The sequence below is a fragment of the Cetorhinus maximus genome, unplaced genomic scaffold (assembly GCF_964194155.1).
Source record: "Cetorhinus maximus unplaced genomic scaffold, sCetMax3.hap1.1 HAP1_SCAFFOLD_396, whole genome shotgun sequence".
Lineage (NCBI taxonomy): Eukaryota > Metazoa > Chordata > Chondrichthyes > Lamniformes > Cetorhinidae > Cetorhinus > Cetorhinus maximus.
In genome coordinates, this window is record NW_027596342.1 from 56,933 (window position 1) to 79,687 (window position 22,755).

Below are 22,755 nucleotides of genomic sequence, written 5' to 3' on the forward strand. Positions count from 1 at the left end.
GTTTCGAGTCCTCATGACCCTTCGGCAGAACTGAGTATAGTTAGGAGAGAGGTGAAATATAAGATGGTCTAAGGTGGGGGCGGGGGGAGAGAGAAGTTGAGGGTGGGGTGATTGTGGGGATAAGCAAGCAGTAATAGGAGCAGATAATCAAAAGATGTCACAGACAAAAGGATCAAAGAGGTGTTGAAGGTGGTGATATTATCTAAGAAAAGTGCTAATTAAGAATGGAAGGCAGGATACTCAAGGTACAGCTCTAGTGGGGGTGGAGTGGAAAGACTAACAAAGTTTTAGTTTTAATTTTAAAAATAATGGAAATACGTGGGAAGAGAAGAATCTATATAAATTATTGAAAGAAAAAAAAAAGGGGAGGTCATTGATGAAGCAGCTCCAGATGGTTGGGCTCAGAATACTACCTTGTGGAACTCTTTTTTTAATCATTCATGGCATGTGGTTAGGTCAGCATTTATTGCTCATCCCTAGTTGCCCTTGAGAAGGTGGTGGTGAGCTGCTTTCTTGAAATGCTGCAGCCCATGTGGTGTAGGTACACCCACTGTGCTGTTAGGGAGGGAGTTCCAGGATTTTGACCCAGCAACAGTGAAGGAACAGCGATATATTTCCAAGTCAGGATGGTGAGTGGCTTGGAGGTGAACTTCCAGGTGGTGGTGTTTCCATGTGTCTGCTGCCCTTGTCCTTCGAGATAGTAGCAGTCGTGGGTTTGGAAAGTGCTGTCAAAGGAGGCTTGGTGAGTCCCTGCAGTGCATCGCTACTGTGCGTCGGTGGTGGGGTTGGGGTGTAAATGTTTATGAAGATCCCCACTTCTGACCTTATGATGGAAGGAAGGTCATTGATGAAGCAGCTGAAGCTGGTTGGGCTGAGGACACTACCCTGGGGAACTCCTGCAGTGATGTCCTGGAACTGAGATGATTGAGCTCCAACAACCACAACCATCTTCCTTTGTGCTCGGTATGATTCCAACCAGTGGAGAGTTTTCCCTCTGATTCCCATTGACTCCAGTTTTGCTAGGGCTCCTTGATGCCACACTTGGTCAAATGCTGTTTTGATGTCAAGGGCAGTCACTCTCACCTCACCTCTGGAGTTCAGCTCTTTTGTCCATGTTTGAACCAAGGCTGTAATGAGGTCAGGAGCTGAGTGGCCTTGGCGGAACCCAAACTGGGTGCCAGTAGGCAGGTTATTGCTCGGCAAGTGCTGCTTGATATCACTGCTGATGACCCCTTCCATCACTTTACTGATGATTGAGAGTAGACTGATGGGGTGCTTTTTGTGTACAGGACATAACTGGGCAATTTCTCACATAGCTGGGTAGATGCCAGTGTTGCAGCTGTACTTGAACAGCTTAGCTAGGGGCATGGAAATTCTGGAGCACAGCCTTCAGTACTACTGCTGGAATATTGTCAGGGCCCACAGCCTTTGCAGTATCCAGTGCCTTCAGCCGTTTCTTGATATCACGTGAAGTGAATCGAATTGGCTGAAGACTGGCGTCTGACATGCTGGGGACCTCCGGAGGAGGCCGAGATGGATCGTCCACTTGGCATTTCTTGTTGAAGATTGTTGCAAATGCTTCAGCCTTATCTTTTGCTCTGATGTGCTGGGCTCCCCACTTCATTGAGGATGGGGATATTTGTGAAGTCTCCCTTTTCCTCCAGTGAGTTGTTTAATTGTCCACAACCATTCATGGTTGGATGTGGCTGGACTGTAGAGCTTAGATCTGATCCTTTGGTTGTAGAATTGCTTAGCTCTGCCTATCACTTGCTGCTTATGCTGTTTGACACGCAAGTAGTCCTGTGTTATAGCTTCACCAGGTTGACACCTCATTTTTAGGTATGCCTGGTGCTGCTCCTGGCATGCCCTCCTGCACTCTTCATTGAAACAGGGTTGATCCCCTGGCTTGATGGTATTGGTAGAGTGGGGGATATGTTGGGCCATGAGGTTACAGATTGTGTTCAAGTACAATTCTGCTGCTGCTGATTTCCCACAGCACCTCATGGTTGTTCAGTCTTGAATTGCGAGATCTGTTCAAAATCTATCCCAGTTAGCACAGTGGTAGTGCCACACAACATGGAGGGTATCCTCAATATCAAGATGGGACTTTGTCTCCACATGTGCTCACTCCTACTGATCCTGTCATGGACAGATGCATCTGTAGCAGGCAAGTTGGTGAGGATGTTTTTCAAGTATGTTTTTCCCTCACCACCTATCGCAGGCCCCAGTCTAGCAGCTATGTCCTTTAGGACTCGGCCAGCGGTGGTCCCCACCCACCATACATTCTGTGCCCTTGCCACACTCATTGCTGCCTCCAAGTGGTTTTCAACATGGAGGAGCACTGATTCATCAGCTGAGTTATGTGGTAATCAGCAGGAGGTTTCCTTGTCCATGTTTGGCCTGATAACATGAGACTTTGTGGGATCCAGAGTCAATGTTGAGGACTCCCAGGGAAACTCCCTCCCGACTGTATACCACTGGTCCTGGTATGTCCTGTGTGAGGCAGTTCTCCCAATTTTGGGCCAAGCTGCCCAAATATAAGGAGCATTTTTGCTGGGTGGTCTGTTAGGTTGCATTCCTTTTAGGGGATTGATGCAACTGTATCAACCACATTACTGTGGGTGTGTGACCCCAGAGTCACATGTAGGCCAGGCCAGGTGAGGATGTTTGATTTCCTTCCATAAAGGTGGGTTTTTCAGATTTTTATGGTGGGATTTGAACCCGACCCAGGTATTACCTCTGGACCGCTGGATTGTTAGTCCAGCGACCAAACTACTGTGCCACTGCCTCCCTGCTGTGATAGCCCAGGATTGATATGATTGACTTCCAACAACCGCAGCCATCTTCATTTTTGCTTACTATGACTTCCTTGGAAATCATTCCACAATTAATCTAATGCTATGTTGTCAATAACTATGGTAACCAATTTTGACAAAAGAGATATTACTATCTAATGAAAGATAATTTAAGTGGATTCACAGAGGTTCTGTTTGATCATCCAAGTCAGTAGGCACTTCTGTGAAAGACATGGAAGTGATTTTGCATACAGTTACAGTAGAATTTCATGTGAACAGGTTACAGAGCAGACCATACAGCACTCTGGGTTCTGACGTCCTGGCTCACCTTCCATGACACCTGCTGTACTTTCATCACTAACACTTGTGCGTTTTTTAACAACTGATGTTTTTCTGTTGCAATTTTTTTTTCAGATCGGGAACTCACTTCTGATTGTTTTTGTCAGTTATTTTGGAAGTCGTGTTCACCGACCAAGACTGATTGGAATGGGTGGTCTTCTCCTTAGTTTTGGAGCCTTCCTGCTCGCCGTGCCTCACTTCATTTCTGAGCGTTATGAGTACTCCATGGCCACAGTAGGTATGGCTTTTCTTATCATCTGTAAATATACCTGACAGTCATTGGAAATAGAGATACAGTTGCTTGGTACTGCAGAACTTGAATATGACTGAAAAGAGAGGCTGAAGCTTTGGCAACATGCCTCTCTTTTCAGAAATAAAGATCACTGAAATCTCACATAGAAACGTAGAAAATAGGAGCAGGAGTAGGTCATTCTGCCCTTCAAGCCTGCTCCGCCATTCAGTATGGCTGATCCTCCATCTCAACGCCATACTCCTACTCTCTCCTATACCCCTTGATGCCTTTAAAGTCCAGAAATCTATCTATTTCCTTCTTAAGTATGTTCAGTGACTTGGCCTCCACAGCCTTCTGTGGTAGAGAATTCCATGGGTTCACCACCCTCTGAGTGAAGTTTCTCCTCATCTCAGTCCTAAATGGTCTATCCTATATCCTGAGACTGTCACCCCTTGTTCTAGACCCACCCAGCCAGAGGAAACATCATCCCTGCATCCAGTCTGTCCTGCCCTGTCAGAATTTTATACGTTTCAATGAGATCCCACTCATTCTTCTAAAATCCATTGAATACACCCTATATCTGCTCATACGACAATCCTGCCATCCCAGGAACCAGTCTGGTGAACCTTCTATGCACTCCCTCTTTGGCAAGTATATCCTTTCTTAGGTAAGGAGAACAAAACTGCACACAGTAGTCCAGGTGTGGTCTCACCAAGGCCCTGTATAGCTGCAGTAAGACATCTTTGCTCCTGTACTCAAGTCCTCTCGCAATGAAGGCCAACATACCATTTGCCTTCTTAACTGCTTGCTGCACCTGCATGCTTGCTTTCAGTGGTTGGTGTACAAGGATACCCAGGTACCTTTGTACATCAACATTTCCTAATCTGTCACCATTTAAATAATACACTGCCATTCTGTTTCTCCTACCAAAGTGGATAACTTCACGCTTATCCACATTATACTGCACCTGCCATGTATTTGCCCATTCAACTTGTCTAAATTGCCTTGAATATCCTTCTCATCGCTCACATTCTCACGTCGTTTTGTGTCGGCAGCAAACTTGAAAATATTACATTTGGTTCCCTCATCCAAGTCATTGATATATATTGTGAATAGCTGGGGCCCAAGCACTGATCCCTACAGTACCCCACCGCCTGCCACTCTGAAAAAGACCCATTTATTCCTACTCGCTGTTTCCTGTCTATTAGCCAATTCTCAAACCATGCCAATATATTACCCCCAATCCATGTGCTTTAGTTTTGCACACTAACCTCTTATGTGGAACTTTATTAAAAGCTTTCTGAAAATCCAAAGACTCCACACCTGCTGGTTCTCCCTTATCTATTCTATTGGTTACGCCCTCAAAAAACTGCAGTAGGTTTGTCAAACACGACTTCTCTTTCATAAATCGATTTTGACTTTGTCTAATCTCGTTGATATTTTCTAAGTGTCCTGTTATCACATCCTTAATAATAAACTGTAGCATTTTCCCTACCACTGATGTTATGCTAATCGGTCTGTAATTCCCTGTTTTCTCCCTCCCTCCTTTTTTAAATAGTGGGGTTACATTTGCCACCCTCCAATTTGCCGGGTCTGTTCCAGAATCTACAGAATTTTAGAAGTTGACAACCAATGTATCCACTATTTCCATGGCCACCTCCTTTAGTATCCTGGGATATAGATTATCATGCCCTGGGGATGTATTGGCTTTCAGTCCCATTCATTTGTCCAGTAGCATTGTTTTAGTAATATTAGGGAAGCAAATGGGCATATTAGTGAGAGGCAGCATGGTTTTGTGAAGGGGAGGTTGTGTCTCACTAACTTGGTCGAGTTTTTCGAGGAAGTGACAAAGTTGATCGACAATGGAAGGGATAATCCAGGAAATTACAGGCCGGTGAGCCTTATGTCAGTGGTAGGGAAATTATTGGAAAAGATTCTTCATGACAGGATTTACTACCATTTGGAAGCAAATGGGCATATTAGTGAGAGGCAGCATGGTTTTGTGAAGGGGAGGTTGTGTCTCACTAACTTGATCGAGTTTTTCGAGGAAGTGACAAAGATGATCGACAATGGAAGGGCAGTGGATGTTATATACATGGATTTCAGTAAGGCCTTTGACAAGGTCCCTCATGGCAGACTGGTACAGAAGGTAAAGTCGCACAGGATCAGAGGTGAGCTGGCAAGATGGATACAGAATTGGCTTGGTCATAGAAGTCAAAGGGTAGCAGTGGAAGGGTGCTTTTCTGAATGGAGAACTGTGACTAGTGGAGTTCCGCAGGGATCAGTGCTGGGACCTTTGCTGTTTGTAGTATACATAAATGATTTGGAGGAAAATGTAACTGGGCTAATTAGTAAGTTTGCAGATGACACTAAGGTTGGAGGAGTTGCAGATAGTGAGGAGGATTGTCAAAGGATACAACGGGATATAGATCGGTTGGAGACTTGGGTGGAGAAATGGCAGATGGAGTTTAATCCAGACAAATGCGAGGTAATGCATTTTAGAAGGTCTAATACAGGTAGGAATTATACAGTAAATGGCAGAACCCTTAAGTACATGACGGGCAGAGGGATCTGGGTGTACAGGTCTACAGGTCACTGAAAGTGGCAACGCAGGTGGATAAGGTAGTCAGGAAGGCATATGGTATGCTTGCCTTCATTGGCAGGGGTATTGAGTATAAAAGCTGGGAAGTCATGCTGCAGCTGTATAGAACCTTGGTTAGGCCACACTTGGAATATTGCATGAAATTCTGGTCGCCACATTACCAGAAGGATATGGAGGTGTTGGAGAGGGTGCAGAGGAGGTTTACCAGGATGCTGCCTGGTCTGGAGGTTATTAGCTATGAGGAGAGATTGGAGAAACTCGGATTGTTCTCACGAGAGCGACGGAGATTGAGGGGCGACTTGATAGAAGTTTACAAAATTATGTGTGGCATGGACAGAGTAGATAGTCAGAAGCTTTTTCCCAGGGTGGAAGAGTCAATTACTAGGGGACATAGATTTAAGGTGAGAGGAGAAAACTATAAAGGAGATGTGCAGGACAAGTTTTTTACGCAGAGGGTAGTGAGTGTCTGGAATTCGCTGCCAGAGGAGGTGGTGGAAGCAGGTACGATAATGGTGTTTAAGAGGCAGCTTGACAAATACATGAATAGGATGGGAATAGAGGGATACGGACCTCGGAAGTGCAAAATGTTTTAGTTGACGGGCAATATGACATTGTCTGTGTGTAAACCATCCATTCACGTTCACTCACCCACCCTCACACTAGGTCTAAACAGTCTCTCTCCCACAGTCTTAGGGTCTAAACTCTCTCCCTCACCATCTCCAATCTCAACGTCTAAACCCTCCCCTCTTTCTCCCTCTCCACTCTTGACCCTCGCCCCCCCCACCCCAATCTCGACTCCCCGACGCTCTCCCCCACCAATTTCCAAACACTCCCCCTCTGTACCTCCAGTCTCAACTCTTTCCCTCCTCTCTCCCTCCAGTCTCGACTCTCTCCAGACCTTCTTCAATCTCCAAACTCTTGCCCTCGCTCCCTCCAGTCTCGACTTTCTCCCGAACCTCTCCCCCCTCCCTTCAATCTCCAAACTCTCCCCCTGTCCCTCCAGTCTTGACCCTCTCCCCTCTCTCCCTCTCTCTCTCCATCTCTCTCTCCATTTTCTCCGTGTTGGGTCCTGCTAATGCTGCCGAATTCCAAGTCTTGCCGATGCTCCAGGGCCCACTGAAGTCACCAAACTTAACTACCAGCTCTCCCGAACTCTCTCAGCTTCCCCCCTCCCCACCAACTCTTTCAACCCCGCCCCCCCACCAACTCTCTCAACCCCGCCCTCCAACCAACTCTTTCAACCATCCCGCCCCCCCACCAACTCTCTCAACCCCGTCACCCCACCAACTCTCTCAACCCCACCAGCCCCACCAACTCTCTCAACCCCGCCCCCCCACCAACTCTCTCAACCCCGCCACCCCCACCAACTCTCTAAACCCCACCCCCCCACCAACTCTCTCAACCACCCCCACCCCCCACCAACTCTCTCAACCCCGCCCCCCATCAACTCTCTCAACCCCACCACCCCCACCAACTCTCTCAACCCCGCCACCCCCACCAACTCTCTCAACCCTGCCACCCCCACCAACCCTCTCAACCCCGCCCCCCCACCAACTCTCTCAACCACCCCTGCCCCCCCCACCAATTCTCTCAACCCCGCCGCCCCCCACCAACTCTCTCAACCCCGCCACCCCCACCAACTCTCTCAACCACCCCCACCAACTCTCTCAACCCCGCCCCCCCCACCAACTCTCTCAACCCCGCCACCCCCACCAACTCTCTCAACCACCCCCACCAACTCTCTCAACCCCGCCCCTCCCACCAACTCTCTCAACCCCGCCCCTCCCACCAACTCTCTCAACCCCGCCACCCCCACCAACTCTGTCAACCACCCCCACCAACTCTCTCAACCCCGCCCCCCCCACCAACTCTCTCAACCCCGCCCCCCCCACCAACTCTCTCAACCCCGCCACCCCCACCAACTCGCTCAACCACCCCCACCAACTCTCTCAACCCCACCCCCCCACCAACTCTCTCAACCCCACCACCCCCACCAACTCTCTCAACCACCCCCACCAACTCTCTCAACCCCGCCCCCCCCACCAACTCTCTCAACCCCGCCACCCCCACCAACTCTCTAACCCCGCCACCCCCACCAACTCTCTCAACCACCCCCACGCCCCCCACCAACTCTCTCAACCCCGCTACCCCCACCAACTCTCTCAACCACCCCCGCCCTCCCCACCAACTCTCTCAACCCCGCCACCTCCACCAACTCTCTCAACCACCCCCGCCCCCTCCTCAACACTCTCAACCATCCCCAGCCCCCTCCCCACTCTCTCAAACACCCCCTCCCGAACACTCTTTCTCTCCCTGAATTCTCTTGACCCCCACCGGACCCCACGACGCTGGCAATTACCCAATACTTACCTCATTGCCACGGTCCTCACTGCTCCCGCGCCGACTTCAAAACTGCAGCAGGGCCGGTCGGAAAGCATCACTTCTGTTTCCAGCTGGCCCTGTAAATGGAGATCTCAGTGCGGGTGGGGGGAGTGGGGAGTGGGGAGTGAAAGTGGGGAGAGAGGAAAGAGAGGAGGGAGTAAGGGGGGGGAGGGGAAAGAGAGGAGGGTGGAGGGGAAGAGGGGGCAGGGCAAAATGGGGAGGGGGAGGGGATGGTAAAGATGGGAAGGAGTTAGTGAAAGAAGGGAGGGTTAAGGGAAAGGAAAGAAGGGAGGGGTAGGGGAAGAGGGGAGGGGTAGGGGAAAGGGGGAGGAAAGAGGGGAGGATGGAGCAGAAGGAGGGATAGGGGATGGGGAAGGAGGGGGGAGGAAACGGGAGGGGGAGGGAAGAGTGGAGCAGAAGGAGTGATGGGATGGGGGAAAGAGTGGGGAGGAAAGAGGGGAGCGTGGAGGGGGTGGAGTGAGAGGGAATGGGGAAAGAGGGTGAGGGGGAGGGGATGGGGAAAGAGGGGGGTGGGGGAAGAGGGAGATGGGGAAAGTAGGGGAGGGGATGGGGAAAGAGGGGAAGGGGATGGGGAAAAGGAAAGGGAGGGGGCTGGGGAAAGTGGGAGGGTGTAGGAGGAGGAGGAGAAGAGGGAGGGTGGAGACGAAAGAGGGAAGGATGGAGGGGATGGAGGGAAGGGGATGGGGAAAGGGGAAGGGGGGGAAAAGACGGGGAAAGGGAGGGCGAAAGAGGGGGAAGGGTGGGGGATGGGAGGGGAGGGGGGAAAGAGGTGAAGGGGTCAGGGAAAGAGGGGGAGTGGAAAAGAGGGGGAGAGGGAGGGTAAAGAGGGAAGGGGTAGCGAAGAATAAGAGGGTGGTCAGGGAGGGAAGGGAGAAAGAGAAGGGGGTGGGAAAGAGAGGAAGAGAACTGCTGCAATCTGGGAGTGGGGAGAATGGGGCTTTTTTCTGGTTTGGATTGTTTATTTTTATTCATTCACGGGATGTGGGCTTCGCTGGCTGGACCAGCATTTATCCCCCATCCCTAATTGCTCTTGTGAAGGTGGTGGTGAGCTGCCTTCTTGAACTGTTGCAGTCTATGTGGTGTAGGTACACCCACAGTGCTGTTAGGGACAGAGTTCCAGGATTTTGACCCAGCTACAGTGAAGGAACGGCGATATATTTCCAAGTCAGGATGGTGAGTGACTTGAAGGGGAACTTCCAGATGGTGGTGTTGCCATCTATCTGGTGCCCTTGTCCTTCTAGATGGTAGTGGTCGTGGCTATGGGTTTGGAAGGTGCTGTCGAAGGAACATTGGTGAATTTCTGCAGTGCATCTTGTAGCTGGTACATACTGCTGCTACTGTGCGTCGGCGGTGGAGGGAGTGAATGTCTGTGGATGTGGTGCCAATCAAGCGGGCTGCTTTGTCCTGGATGGTGTCAAGCTTCTTGAGTGTTGTGGGAGCCAAGCTCATTCAGTCAAGTGATGAGTATTCCATCACACTCCTGACTTGTGCCTTATAGATGGTGGACAGGCTTTGGGGAGTCAGGAGGTGAGTTACTCATCACACTATTGCGAGCTTCTGACCTGCTCTTGTAGCCACAGTATCTATATGGCTAGTCCAGTTCAGTTTCTGGTTAATGGTAACCCCCAGAATGTTGATAGTGGGGGATTCAGTGATGGTAATGTCATTGAACATCAAGGGGCGATGGTTGGATTCTCTCTTGTTGGAGATGGTGATCACTTGACACTTGTGCGGTGCAAATGTTACTTGCTACTTGTCAGCCCAAGCCTGCATATTGTCCAGGTCTTGCTGCATTTGGACATTAACTGCTTCAGTATCTGAGGAGTCACAAATGGTGCTGAACATTGTGCAATCATCAGAGAACATCGCCACTTCTGACCTTATGATGGAGGGAAGGTCATTGATGAAGCAGCTGAAGGTGGATGGGCCTAGGACACTACCCTGAGGAACTCCTGCACTGATGCCCTGGAGCTGAGATGACTGCCCTCCAACAACCACAATTACCTCCCTTTGTGCTAGGTATGACTCCAACCAGTGGAGAATTTTGCTGATTCCCATTGACTCCAGTTTTGCCGGGGCTGTTTGATGCCACACTCGGTCAAATGTTGAATTGATGTCAAGGGCGGTCACTCTCTCCTCATCCCAGGAGGTCAGCTCTTTTGTCCATGTTTGAACCAAGGCTGTAATGAGGTCAGGAACTGAGTGGCTCTGGCGGAACCCAAACTGGGCACCAGTGAGCAGGTTATTGCTAAGCAAGTGCTGCTTGATAGCACTTGTCTTGATGCAAAGGTCTGAAAGAATGTCCAGCAGGGACTTTCTGGTTCTCCCAGCTGCAGACCCGTCACTGGCAGGAACGTAAAATCCCGGTCTCCATTTCAGACACCCAAGCAAGGATTTTTCCCACAAACTAGAAATCAGAGTTAAATAGGGGTCAGAAGCAGTATGGGGACAGTGGTCTGTGATTTTCCCTGAATCTTTAAAACCCATTTAACCTCTTTGACCAAGCTTTTGGTCACATGACTGAACTCTGCCTTATGCTGGCTCACCCTACCTGAAATGTTTGACTTTTGAATGTTTTGGGGGGTGGGGGGGACAGAAAAAAATGCTTTGTGCTGGGGGAGGTGGGGGTGTTGATGGGGAGAGAACTGCTGCAGTTTGGGGGATTGAGGGGGTGGGCATGGCTGGGGCAGGGGGGTGCGGGGACCAGGATTGTGCTGTATGAATTATAGGTTATGAAGATAAACCTAAAAGTACCTCATCTAAACAGTTTGCTTTTTCTAAAGTTAGCTCAGAATTAGGATGCTTGAAGTATTGACATTTAGAAATATGGAAACTAATATGGATTGTTTTTGGTGCCCAAATGCTCAAGTGATGTTGTTAATAGCAAAAGGTTGAGCGCTGCAGTTTGGGGCAAATGATGACATTGATATGAGTTAGAATATTTGTCACGTTAAATGATAGTGAAATTATTGCTTTCGAGTGCAATGGACGACAAATAATAGCTAAATGATTGTTTTTGAGTGCAATTGTTGTCAAATGACAACTAAATGATTGCTTTTCACAGAATCACAGAATCACACAGTGCAGAAGAGGCCCTTCGGCCCATTGAGTCTGCACCGACATGTGAGAAACACCTGACCTACCTACCTAATCCCATTTACCAGCACTTGGCCCATAGCCTTGAATGTTATGACGTGCCAAGTGCTCATCCAGGTACTTTTTAAAGGATGTGAGGCAACCCGCCTCCACCACCCTCCCAGGCAGTGCATTCCAGACCCTCACCACTCTCTGGGTAAAAAGTTTTTCCTCACATCCCCCCTAAACCTCCTGCCCCTCACCTTGAACTTATGTCCCTTTGTGACTGACCCTTCAACTAAGGGGAACAGCTGCTCCCTAACCACTATTGCAGTATCTCTCTTACAAGCCCTCATTGTTCTTTCCTGTATATGCTGTTTATGTTGGGGCAGTGGGGTGCGATGGTGGTGGCTGTAAACTACTCCCACAAGTGAATTTTTACCATTGTTATTTCTTATCTCTACCCAAACTGATTCTACATCTTGATCTTTAGAACTAAGGTCACCTCTCACTGCTGTACTAATGTCATCGTTAATTTAACACAGCTGCACCACCATCTTTTCCTAGCTTCCTGTCTTTCCAAATACCGTTGAATATTTAGTTCCAGCTTTCGTCACCTTGCAACCACACCTCTGAAATGGCAGGTCTCAGGTCATACATATTTATTTCTGTATGTACTATCAGTTCATCCATGTTCTTTAGTACAAGGTTTCCCAAACCGTAGGTCATGACCCCTAGCGGGGCAGAAGATCAGATTTCAGGATCGCTAGTTCTGAGGCAGCAATGGTTGCCATGGAGCTCAGAATGAATTCTAACAGCTGTGAGACACCTTTAAATCCTCCTGTTTTTCTCTAATGGTGGGTGTGGCCTGATTCCTGATTCAAAAAAAGCCTGTGAAAAGTTAGGTGTTTGTTATTCTTTAAAAAAAGCCTGCAGTTTAAACAATTCCCATCATGCTGAACTTCTCCCCAGGGCCGTCCTTAGGGAGGTGTGGGGCCTGGGGCAAATCATACTGTGTGGATCCCCGTAACATTTTTATACAGGTGAAATTGATTACAGTGAATGTCAAGGGCAGCTGCAGGTTACATATTGATAGCTTACATTTTGACTTAGGATCCAAGGATCCTAAGACCTCCTTCTTTGATTTGCCAATCACTTTTGTCTGATTACAGTTACCGTGAAGCCTTTGGGACAGTTTTCTATAGATTCTATATAAATGCAAGGTGATATTGTTGTTTGTTGTTGTTATGGAGCATCTGTAGGTTTCAGTGGAAGGATGAATTAGATGGGCCCGATGGCCTGATTTAATTGAGTAATGAAACCCTCATTCGCGTTATAAAGTATCAACTAGCTGATAAATGAAGAGAGCAATTAATCATAGATTCACTAGGATACTGCCTGGTGTGAGGAAATATAAATAAGGAGACTTGAAAAACTTAGATTTTTTTCATTAGAATGACAGATTATGGGAGTGATATGATAGAAGTATTTAAACAGGAAAGGATAGGACCAGCAGCAAGTGCAATGGAAGCAGATTCAGTCATAACTTCCAACAGGAAATTGGATAAATATTTGCAGTGGAAAAAAATATAGGACAATGAGAGGGGCAGGCAATGGAACTAATTGGATAGGTCTTTCAAAGAAACTACACATGCACAATAGGACAAATGGCCTTCTGTGTTGCATTATCTGCAATTCTATGAAATGTGGTCTGAACTCTTTACTTGCATGGAGGGTAGTAAATGGCAACATTGAGTGGTTGAGATGAATGGCCTGTTTCCTAATTGTAACTTCTGTGTATTTCTGTATAAAACAAATCATCACTGTGCATTATTTGTTCTTATATCAAGACTGAGAGCACACAGTGTCCCAAGGGCTCACGGAACTCCCATTTCCCGCTTCCCTACAATCAGCGTATTCAAAGCAAGCAGGTGAACAAATCAAATACTGGCAAAAAGCAGCAAAAATTTGCATCATATCACATTCTGAGAAATATTGCAAAACACTTCACATGAATTACTCTTTCTAAGATGCAGGCAATGTTGTTATGTAGTTGAATAGGGCAGCGAATTTTCACACAGCAAGACCCCACAAACAGCAATGAAATGAATGACCAGTTAACCTGCTTTGCGATGTGGGTTGAAGATGAGCATTATTGTTGACCACAACACCAGGAGAGTCCTCTGTTCTTTATGGGATCTTTTATGTCTTACTCAGTTTGCCGAAGCAGCATTAACTTAATATCTCATATTAGGATCATTATTTCTAAGACTAAAGTGCCAGCCTAGATTATTTCTTCAAATTTGGATGGGAGTTTGAACCTATAATCTTTTGAATCAGCAGTATAAATAAGACCAGCTGGGCCAAGTTGGCACTCCAAAAGCAATAGTGGAGTTCAAAAGGCTAATCAATATCTTGCGTCTCATGACCTGAGCCCTTCTATTACATTATATTAAATATACTTGTGGATCTGAATAGTCCAGGCCCAGAATCATGGCTTCTGATCTTCACCATGTTCCTGCTGAAGTCTGAATTCAGCATTTCATTCTATAGTATTATATAGTGCTATAGTATATCACATACCTGACACCAGGTAAAAATACCATCCACCTTAGTCACGCTGAAAGATACAAGCCCCAGAGATATATTTGTAATACTTTTGCCAACTTATTTAAAAGATCCAATAGCTTCCATAGATCCTTGGAATCTTGCACCACAGAAAGAGTGCATTCAGTCCAACCAGCCTTATTGAAAGAGTTATCCAAATTAGTCCCACTCCCCTGCTCTTTCCTATATGCCTGGAAAACTTGTATTTTCAAGTATATGTATATCATTCCCTTTTGAATGTTACTATTGAATCTTCTTCCACCACCTTTTCCAGCAGTTCAAAGAACTGTGTATGTGAACCCCTAGGCCAAAATATTCCTTTAAAATTGTGCCATTTAGTTGATGTTTCATCTCCTTCCTTTGAAAAATTATCACTTCACACTTCTCTGGATTAAATTTCATCTACCATGTGTCTGTCCATTTCACCTGTCCGTCTGTACCTTCCTGAAGTCTCCTAATATCATCCTGACAGTCTACTACATTTCTAAGTTTTATGTCATCTGCAAGATTATGCTCTATATGCTGAAGGCCAGGCCTTTAATATATATCAAAAACAGTGGTTCCAATACCAACTCCTGGGGCACACCATTGCATAATTCCCTCTGAAACGCAAGCACCCTCTGTTTCTGTTTCTTAACCAATTTTGGTATCTATGCTACCACTCCCTATAAACCCAAGGGCTTCAGTTTTGCTTACAATCCTGTGATGCAGCACTTTATCAAATACAGTTCATATACAGCTGCATTACCATAATCAACTCTCAGATAACTCAATCAAATTCAGTAGACATGACTTTATTTGTTTATGCTTCCCCAAAATTTGAAATTACTTAGTTGATTTACTTAAGATGCAAGTACTTTTCCCCTTCTCTGTCTCAAGATCTTCCTTCTATTTGACGCTGAGCTGAACTTCTGACCACATCACCAAGACCACCTACTTCCACCTACATAAATGACTGCCTCAGCTCATCTGTTGTTGAAATCCTCATCCATGTCCTTGTTACCTCTAGATTCAACTATTCCAATGCATTCCACCTGGCCTCCTAACTCACACCCTCCATAAATTTGAGCTTATCCAAATCTCCGCCATCCATTAAATTCCGTTCGCTGTATCTATCATCTGTATTTGTGACCCACATTGGCTCCCAGTCCAGCTATGCCTCGATTTTCAGACTCTCATCCATATTTTAAAATACCTCCATGTCTTTTCCCCTCCCTATGTCTCTCACCTCCTTATGGCTGCTTGGGATTTATGATTTTCTTTGCTCAAACATTAGTGGCTGGCTTTCAAATGCTTAGGAACTAACCTCTGGAATTCTCTCCCTAAATCTCTGCCTCACCAATTCTCTCCTTTAAGTCACACCTTAAAACCTACCTCTTTGACCAAACTTTGGTCACCTCCCCTAATATCTCAATGTGGCTCAATCCCAAATTTTGTTTGATAAAACACCCGTGAAGCATCTTGGGCGTTTTACTATGTTACAGGCGCTATATAAATGCAGATTGCGTTCCTTTTCTCGGTTATTTATATAGTTCTGAAATAGATTTTTTTCTCCCTTTCAATGCATAGTGCATTTTCAGTCCTTGCTGAAGCTATTGGCTGTGGCTCAAGTGGCAGCATTCTTGCCTGAGTTAGATGGTTGTGGGCTCATCCACTCCATTGACTTGATCATAAACATCTGGGCTTATGCTGCAATGCAGCACTGAAGGAATGCTACAAATTCTGAGGTGGCAGCTTTTGGATGCGATGTTAAAGTGAAGTCATGTTCTCTCAAGTGAACGTAACAGATTTCATGACGCTATTTTGATGAATTGCTGGGAATTTATTCCTGGTGTCCAGGCCAATATTTATCCCTCACAGCCTGCTCTCACTTCCCTCAGTGGATTTTTAAAATGTAAGAACACATTCGCAATACACACGCACACTCTGATGGGTGCGAAGCATTACATCTCACATTGTGATGTTGAAGCGCCAGGCCTCTGCGGCAGTCACCCAGATTTGCCATTCCCTAGGGACGACTGTGCTTCTTCCCCCTCCCCCTGTGACCCTTCACCCCCCACCACCCCATGGTTCCGCTAAGGAACTGAAGATAACTCCACCCCCAGGAGCTAACGTTCTCCCCCGCTCAGAATCTGAAGCTACCAACACCACCCGCACCCCCTCCCCACACTCAGGAGTTGAGACTAACCGCACCCCCAGGGTCACACAAAGTCTGAGGCATTAAAATGGGATAACACTAAGAAAAAGTTTGGGGAGGACTGCCGTAGAAGGTAGATACTGGTCTTTAGCTGTTCATTGTGGATACAGTAGGTCCTCACTTAAAGTTATGGTTGCGTTCTTGAAAAGCATGACTTTAAGTGAAACCTTCAGCGAATCCTGTGTTTAAATAGGAATCAATGTTAAAGCCAGAGTTAGGTTTCTTTGGACATTTCTGGATTGCACTGTGCAATCCTAGCTGGAAAAACTTACAAAATAAAATAAATCACTGAATATAACAGAAATACGTTAGACATTCAAATTAAACAGCACAAAACCACCCAAACAACCCTGAGTATCACAGCTCCTGTCTCACCCACAGCACTCCTGAAACTCAGCTCAACCTTTTGCTGGCTTTTCTTTCCCATTATCTCTCTCTCTCACTCCCTTCTTTCCCACTCTGATCCTCTCTCTCTCTCTCCCCTTTCCCACTCTGTCTGTCTCTCTCTCAATCTTTCCTTTCCCACTCTCTCTCTGTCTCTCTCTACTTTCCCACTCTACATGTCTGTGTCTCTCTCGCTCTCCTTTCCTACTCTGCCTCTGTCTGTCTGTATCTCTCTCTCACTTCCCCCTTTCCCACTCTGTCTCACCCCCATTCCCCTCATCCTCTCTCCCAGCCCAGGTAGTAACTCAACAACCTGAGGCTCTGGCCAATTCCCAATCCAAGGCTGCACCTGGGCCTGGAGCCTGGACCGCTTCTTGACAGTCCACAGGAGGTGAGCCCCTGTCTTGGGCCACAGATGTTGCTGGAGGTGCTGCTCTCTCCCAACATCTCCGGGTTACTCTCACTTCACCCAATCGCAATTGGCAGCTTCCTGTCCTAAGCCGTCACGCCACTGCCCCAAGTGGCGGTGATTGTCTCGGCTGGGCTGGGCCCTCTGGCCTGCCCTGCACTGCTGCTCCTGGATCTTGGGCCTTGCTCTCTCCCCACAGTCTTGGCCTCTGGTGATGTCGGCAGCAGCACCAGCCTCGGAACACATGGCACATGGCCCAGAGTGCAGCTCGGGGGTGGAGGCAGAGTGCAGACAATGTAAAACTGAAAATGGCAACTTCAAGCCTGCGCTGACATGGCAACTTTGACAGGCTACAAAAAACTGGGAGTGATGAGCAATTAGTCTCTCAACAAAAGTGCAGGTATATGGAGTGGTTATCCTTCCCACCTGTTGTACACTTATGAGACATGGCCAGTTTATTTGAGAGTCTGTCTGGATAAATAAATCAATGGAACAGAGTCCATGGTTGGAATTCTTCCTTTGGGGATGAAGTACTATGGCTGGGATGGGGACAGTTTCCCACTGCGGAGGCTGCTGGCAAGTCACGCCACATCACGTGACCCTGGCCTCATTAATTATGTAGTTGGGGGTTTCCTGACCTTTCGCGTGGCAGGGCAGGCTGGGTGACTCGAGCCCCGTCATCACATACGGGCGCCATTTTTAAAGGTGCCCAGACATAACTGACCCACCATTGAAGAAAGAAGATGGACCTCCTCGAAGACACTGAAGCTGCAAGATGCACCTGATATTCCCACCGCCCACTGCTGTGTGTTCCATGGTTCACAGTTGCTGGAGGCCTCCATCTGAAACTCCAGACACAACCCCAGGCCTCCTTCAGGTAAATCTCGATACGCGCCCACCACGTTGGTCTGGACGTTTTCTGGACTGGCTTGATTTCCCACTGGTGGCGCAGGTGATCGGGTGTGTGGCAGAGGTGCGGGGGAGGGGGGGGGGTTGCTTTTTGGGATGCAAATTGGTTTCAAGCTGGCCTCAGGCAGGAATTGGGACCAGCCTTGGCGGCCAGGCGTGGAAGGTCCCACCATAATTTTATGCCGGCAGGAAATCTATTTTTGGACCTCTTGCATTCTCCCCCCTGCCCGCCATTAAACCCACCACAGGGGGCATGGGAGAATTCCATCATACGTGAGTGAGAGAGAATGCGAGAGACAGTGTGAGTGAGTGTCTGAGAGAATGAGAGGGAGTCTGTAAGAATGAGAGTGTCTGAGTGTTTGCAAGGGAGAGTGAGAGTGTGTGAGAATCATGTCATGTGACATTCTGATGCAATTGAGAAGACCTGCAAAGTGTCAAAAGAAATCTCGGAGTGAGTGGACTGAGAATAAACCTTTCCCACGAGCTGGTGTGGATGCAGCTGTGTGTGTACTGAGTATTTAGGACAGTATCTCCTTCTCACCTTGTTTTCAACGGCGTGTTTCAATGAGGCCTGGAAACCTATGGAGGCACCGTTATATTTAAAAGTCAGTTAAAATATCACTCTAATTAACATATTTTAATCCCAAGTGGTTGTACAGAAGCTTGAATTAAACATAGGAGTCAGTGGTTTGGATCTGGATTGCAACTTGCTCACAGTTTTCCTAGTTTTGTTGTAGGGTGTTGGATACCATTCAATGGGTCTTAATGAGTCTTCATAGCCTTAAGTAGGTTAACTGTATGTGTTTATTAACTACAAGAACTATGTACCTATATACAGTAAAGTGTTCAAGCTAGGAGCTGTTTCCATGCTTGCTTGTGCACACAGCTCTGTCCAACACTAGACTAACCCCTAAGTGCAGGTCATATGTTGTGTGGGCGATACTGTACTTGGTTCCACGTTAACCTTACATGTGCCAGACCCTTATAAACGACAGTTCATATCCAAAGCTACAAGCTGCTTTAGATTAAACTTCACCCAGGAAGCCAGGAAGTGAGTCAGTCAGTATCTTGCATAGAGTTGAGCTGATGTGAGGGAAGCAGGAATTTTGTTTTCCCAGTCTCAGTCTTTATCTTATCCCCTTATTTTGAGTTCTGTAGCACTCATGAAAAGTGCTACATACAACTCGTGAAATACAAGTTCACAGAATCACAGTGCAGAAGAGGCCCTTCGGCCCATCGAGTCTGCACTGACATGAGAAACACCTGACCAACATACCTAATCCCATTTAGCAGCACTTTCATTTAAAGTGATGTGTGTTTTTTTTATACCTGTAATTCTAAAATACATTGAAATCAGACGTTCCATCACTGTTCTTTATTGGTTATTAGTGAGAGAATTGTACAAATTATTCAATATGCTGTCGCTAAAACTATGTTCACTTGCTTTACAACATTGCTTTACAACATTGCTTTACAACATTGCTTTTCCTGTTGTGACCCCATCTTAATGCCTCAGACTCTGTGTTACCCTAGGGGCACGGTTAGCTTCAATTCCTGATTGTGTGTGCAAATGTGTGTGTGTATGTGTGTGGAGGGGGGGTGCTTCAGATTCTTGAGTGGGGGAAATGGGTTAACTCCTGAGCTGGGGCTGGAGGGGGTGGGTTATCTTCAGCGAGCTGGGGCTGGGGGGGTGGGTTATCTTCAGCGAGCTGGGGCTGGGGTGGGGTGGGTTATCTTCAGCGAGCTGGGGCTGGGGGGGGTGGGTTATCTTCAGCGAGCTGGGGCTGGGGGGGGTGGGTTATCTTCAGCGAGCTGGGGCTGGGGGGGGGTGGGTTATCTTCAGCGAGCTGGGGCTGGGGGGGGTGGGTTATCTTCAGCGAGCTGGGGCTGGGGGGGGTGGGTTATCTTCAGCGAGCTGGGGCTGGGGGGGGTGGGTTATCTTCAGCGAGCTGGGGCTGGGGGGGGTGGGTTATCTTCAGCGAGCTGGGGCTGGGGGGGGTGGGTTATCTTCAGCTCCTGAGTGGGGGCAGGTTCGTAGCTTCAGACTCTGGGCTAGGTGGGGGGTTATGATCTGACGGGTGGTGTTAGCTTTAGCTCCTGAGCAGGGTGGTGGTAGAAGTTCAGCATGGTGGGAATTGTTTAAACGACAGGGAGTTTTAAAAAAGAATAGCAAACACAAACCTGTTCACAGGCTCTTTTATTGCAGCACAAATCAGGCCTCAACGTAGACTGTCAGGCCACACCCACAATTAGAGAAAACATGAGATTTAAAGGGGTCTCATAGCTGTTAGCATTCAGTCTGAGCTCCATGCCAACCATTTCTGCCTCACAGCTGGTGGCCCCAAAATCTCATCTCGTGACCCCACTGGGGGTCACGGCCCATAGTTTGGGAAGCCCTGCATTTCTTAACTCTGTCTCTGTTCTGATGGTAGAGGATAGCCAATGCACTCAAATGTGTTTTCCTGGGATTACACAGATTTCTAATGGCTTTTGCAAGCAGTTCATCATCTTTAAAGTTTTGGAATTTTCAGTTAGTCACTGTTGATGATAGTGATTGACTCTGAATTAACTGCATCACTGGGGACAAAAGATATCAGACAGATCATTTCTGGTGGGGGGAAAAATTGTCCCTGTGTATTCTTTGGCTAACAACTGAGAAGTTGGAATATGGTTAATGCACAAACTTACATATTTTTCCCTCTCTTATTCCCTTCTATTTTCAAATCTTCCTATACCATTCTATATCCAGGAAGGTGCATAACAAATCTCCTGTAACCACTATTCTCTGTCAGGCATACAAGTCACAGAAGGAGGTCATTCAGCCCATCATATCTATGCTGGTACTTTGAATGTGCTGTCCAATTTAGTTCAACACTCCAAATTTTCCCTCATAACCCTGTTAATTAATCCTCTTGAAGTACATGTCCTGTTATAGAGCTTCCCAAACTGTGGACCGTGACCCCCAGTGGGGTCGCAAGACAAGATTTTGGGTTTGCGAGCTCCGAAGCAGAAATGGCTGCAATTGAGCTTGGACTGAATTCTAACAGCTGCGAAGCCCCTTTAAACCCTCGTGTTTCTCTCATGGTGGGCGTGGCCTAACAGATTCCAGCTGCAAAAAAAAAGCCTGTGAAAAGGTAGGTGTTTGCTATTTTCTAAATGAAAATCCCTACAGTTTAAACAATTCCCACTCTGCTGAACTTCTACCCCTCCTGTGAGGAGCTGAAGTTAACACCCACTGTCCCCCCCACCCCAGTCCCCACTCAGGTGCTAACCACCCACCCCCCTGCTCAGAATCCCCCACACTCAGGAGTTGAAGCTAACCGCATCCCCAGAGTTATATCAAGTCTGAGGCATTAAAATGTAATCGCACTGAGAAAAAATTTGGGAATCACTGACTTGATTCTCACAGACTGCATTAATACACAGGCCAGAATTTTACTCCCACCCGGCGGAATATTATGGTCCACTGAACTGAATGGAGGTTTAAATGGCTCGCCATATCTGCCAGGTGGAGACACACTGCAGCAGGGCTGTAAAATCCTGGCCACAGAAAAGTGAACAGAAAGGGCAGACAAGTTGCAGATGGAGTTTAATAGCAAAGTGTGAGGTGATGCATTTTGACAGAAGAGATGGGGAGAGACAATATAGACTTAATGGCACCATTCTAAAGAGTGTACAGGGACAGAGGGCCCTTGCGATCCATTTGCATAGATCATTGAAGGTGGCAGGACATATTGAGAGAGTAGTTAGAAAAGCATAGAGGCATTGAGTACAAATGCAGGGAAGTTATGCTGAACCTTTATAAAGCTATGAACAACATTCAGTTCTGGTCGCCACACTTTGGTAAGGATGTTCAGGTCCTTGAGATGGTGCAGAGGGGATTTATCAGATTGGTTTTAGGGATAAGGGATTTTAGTTCAAGGTTGTGTTAAGATTCTAGAGCAGATCCCCAAGTTTTTGGTGAGATCTGGTTAGGGACCAGTAACTTTTTGTTTAAAATAAACAAAGATTGAGATTCAAGACACTCGCTAAGAGAATAAAGCCACAAGATTCCACAGGTTTTGAACAAACAAAATAAACTTTACAAGGTCAGAAAGATGAAACAGTTTAGAATATCTATCTTATACTCTAACATTCAGATTTAATATGAGGTACACATGAATTAACAGAAAAACTGTATTCAAACACACCACACTGCACGATAAATGGTGAATGCCACAAGACAGATCCCACAGATTTATCAGCAACCCACCCAGATACCAGTAAACACTTGTGAGTCAACCAATGTCTTTGGAACTCTGTCTCTCTCACGAGGGATTCCAGTCTTACTTTCAAAGATCTAGTCTCAGAGTTCCCTCAAAGCCGCTCCGACTCAGACGGCCTCAACAATGTCATACCTCCCAAAGTTCCAGTCTCATCTCCCGAGGCTATGTTCCCCTGGATTCCTGAGTCTGCACTCCAGCCCTTAATTACTGGCTTAATGTCAGCTCTCCAGGGCTTACTCCTTGCCCTATCTACCTGGAGCCTGCCAACTTAGCTCCTCAGGTCTAACAACAGCACTTCAGCTGTATGGAGCTAGCCACATTCTTTTCTGACTGGCCCTGACTAACTCTGCTTGACAACTGACTCACCCTTGAACTGCTCTTCATTGACCTGTGAACTGACCTTGGTGACGTATCAAAACTTTCTCAGAGGGTCCCACCCTTGTTATGAGGCAGGAACCAATGTAACAAGCATCGGAACATCCTTTACTTTAAACATTACAATCTCCACAGGCTCCTAGCTTATACAGGACACATAGTC

General features: G+C 47.0%; 1 protein-coding gene across 3 annotated transcripts in view; it reads left to right on the forward strand.

Moving 5' to 3' along the window:
• LOC144673605 (solute carrier organic anion transporter family member 2A1-like) overlaps window positions 1-22,755 on the forward strand; it is a 210,664-nt gene that overhangs the window by 22,442 nt on the left and 165,467 nt on the right. For all 3 annotated transcript variants that reach the window (XM_078535353.1, XM_078535356.1, XM_078535354.1), the window contains exon 2: window positions 3,210-3,372. In XM_078535353.1, coding sequence (XP_078391479.1) covers window positions 3,210-3,372 — 163 coding nt within the window. The remainder of the gene's footprint in view (window positions 1-3,209; window positions 3,373-22,755) is intronic.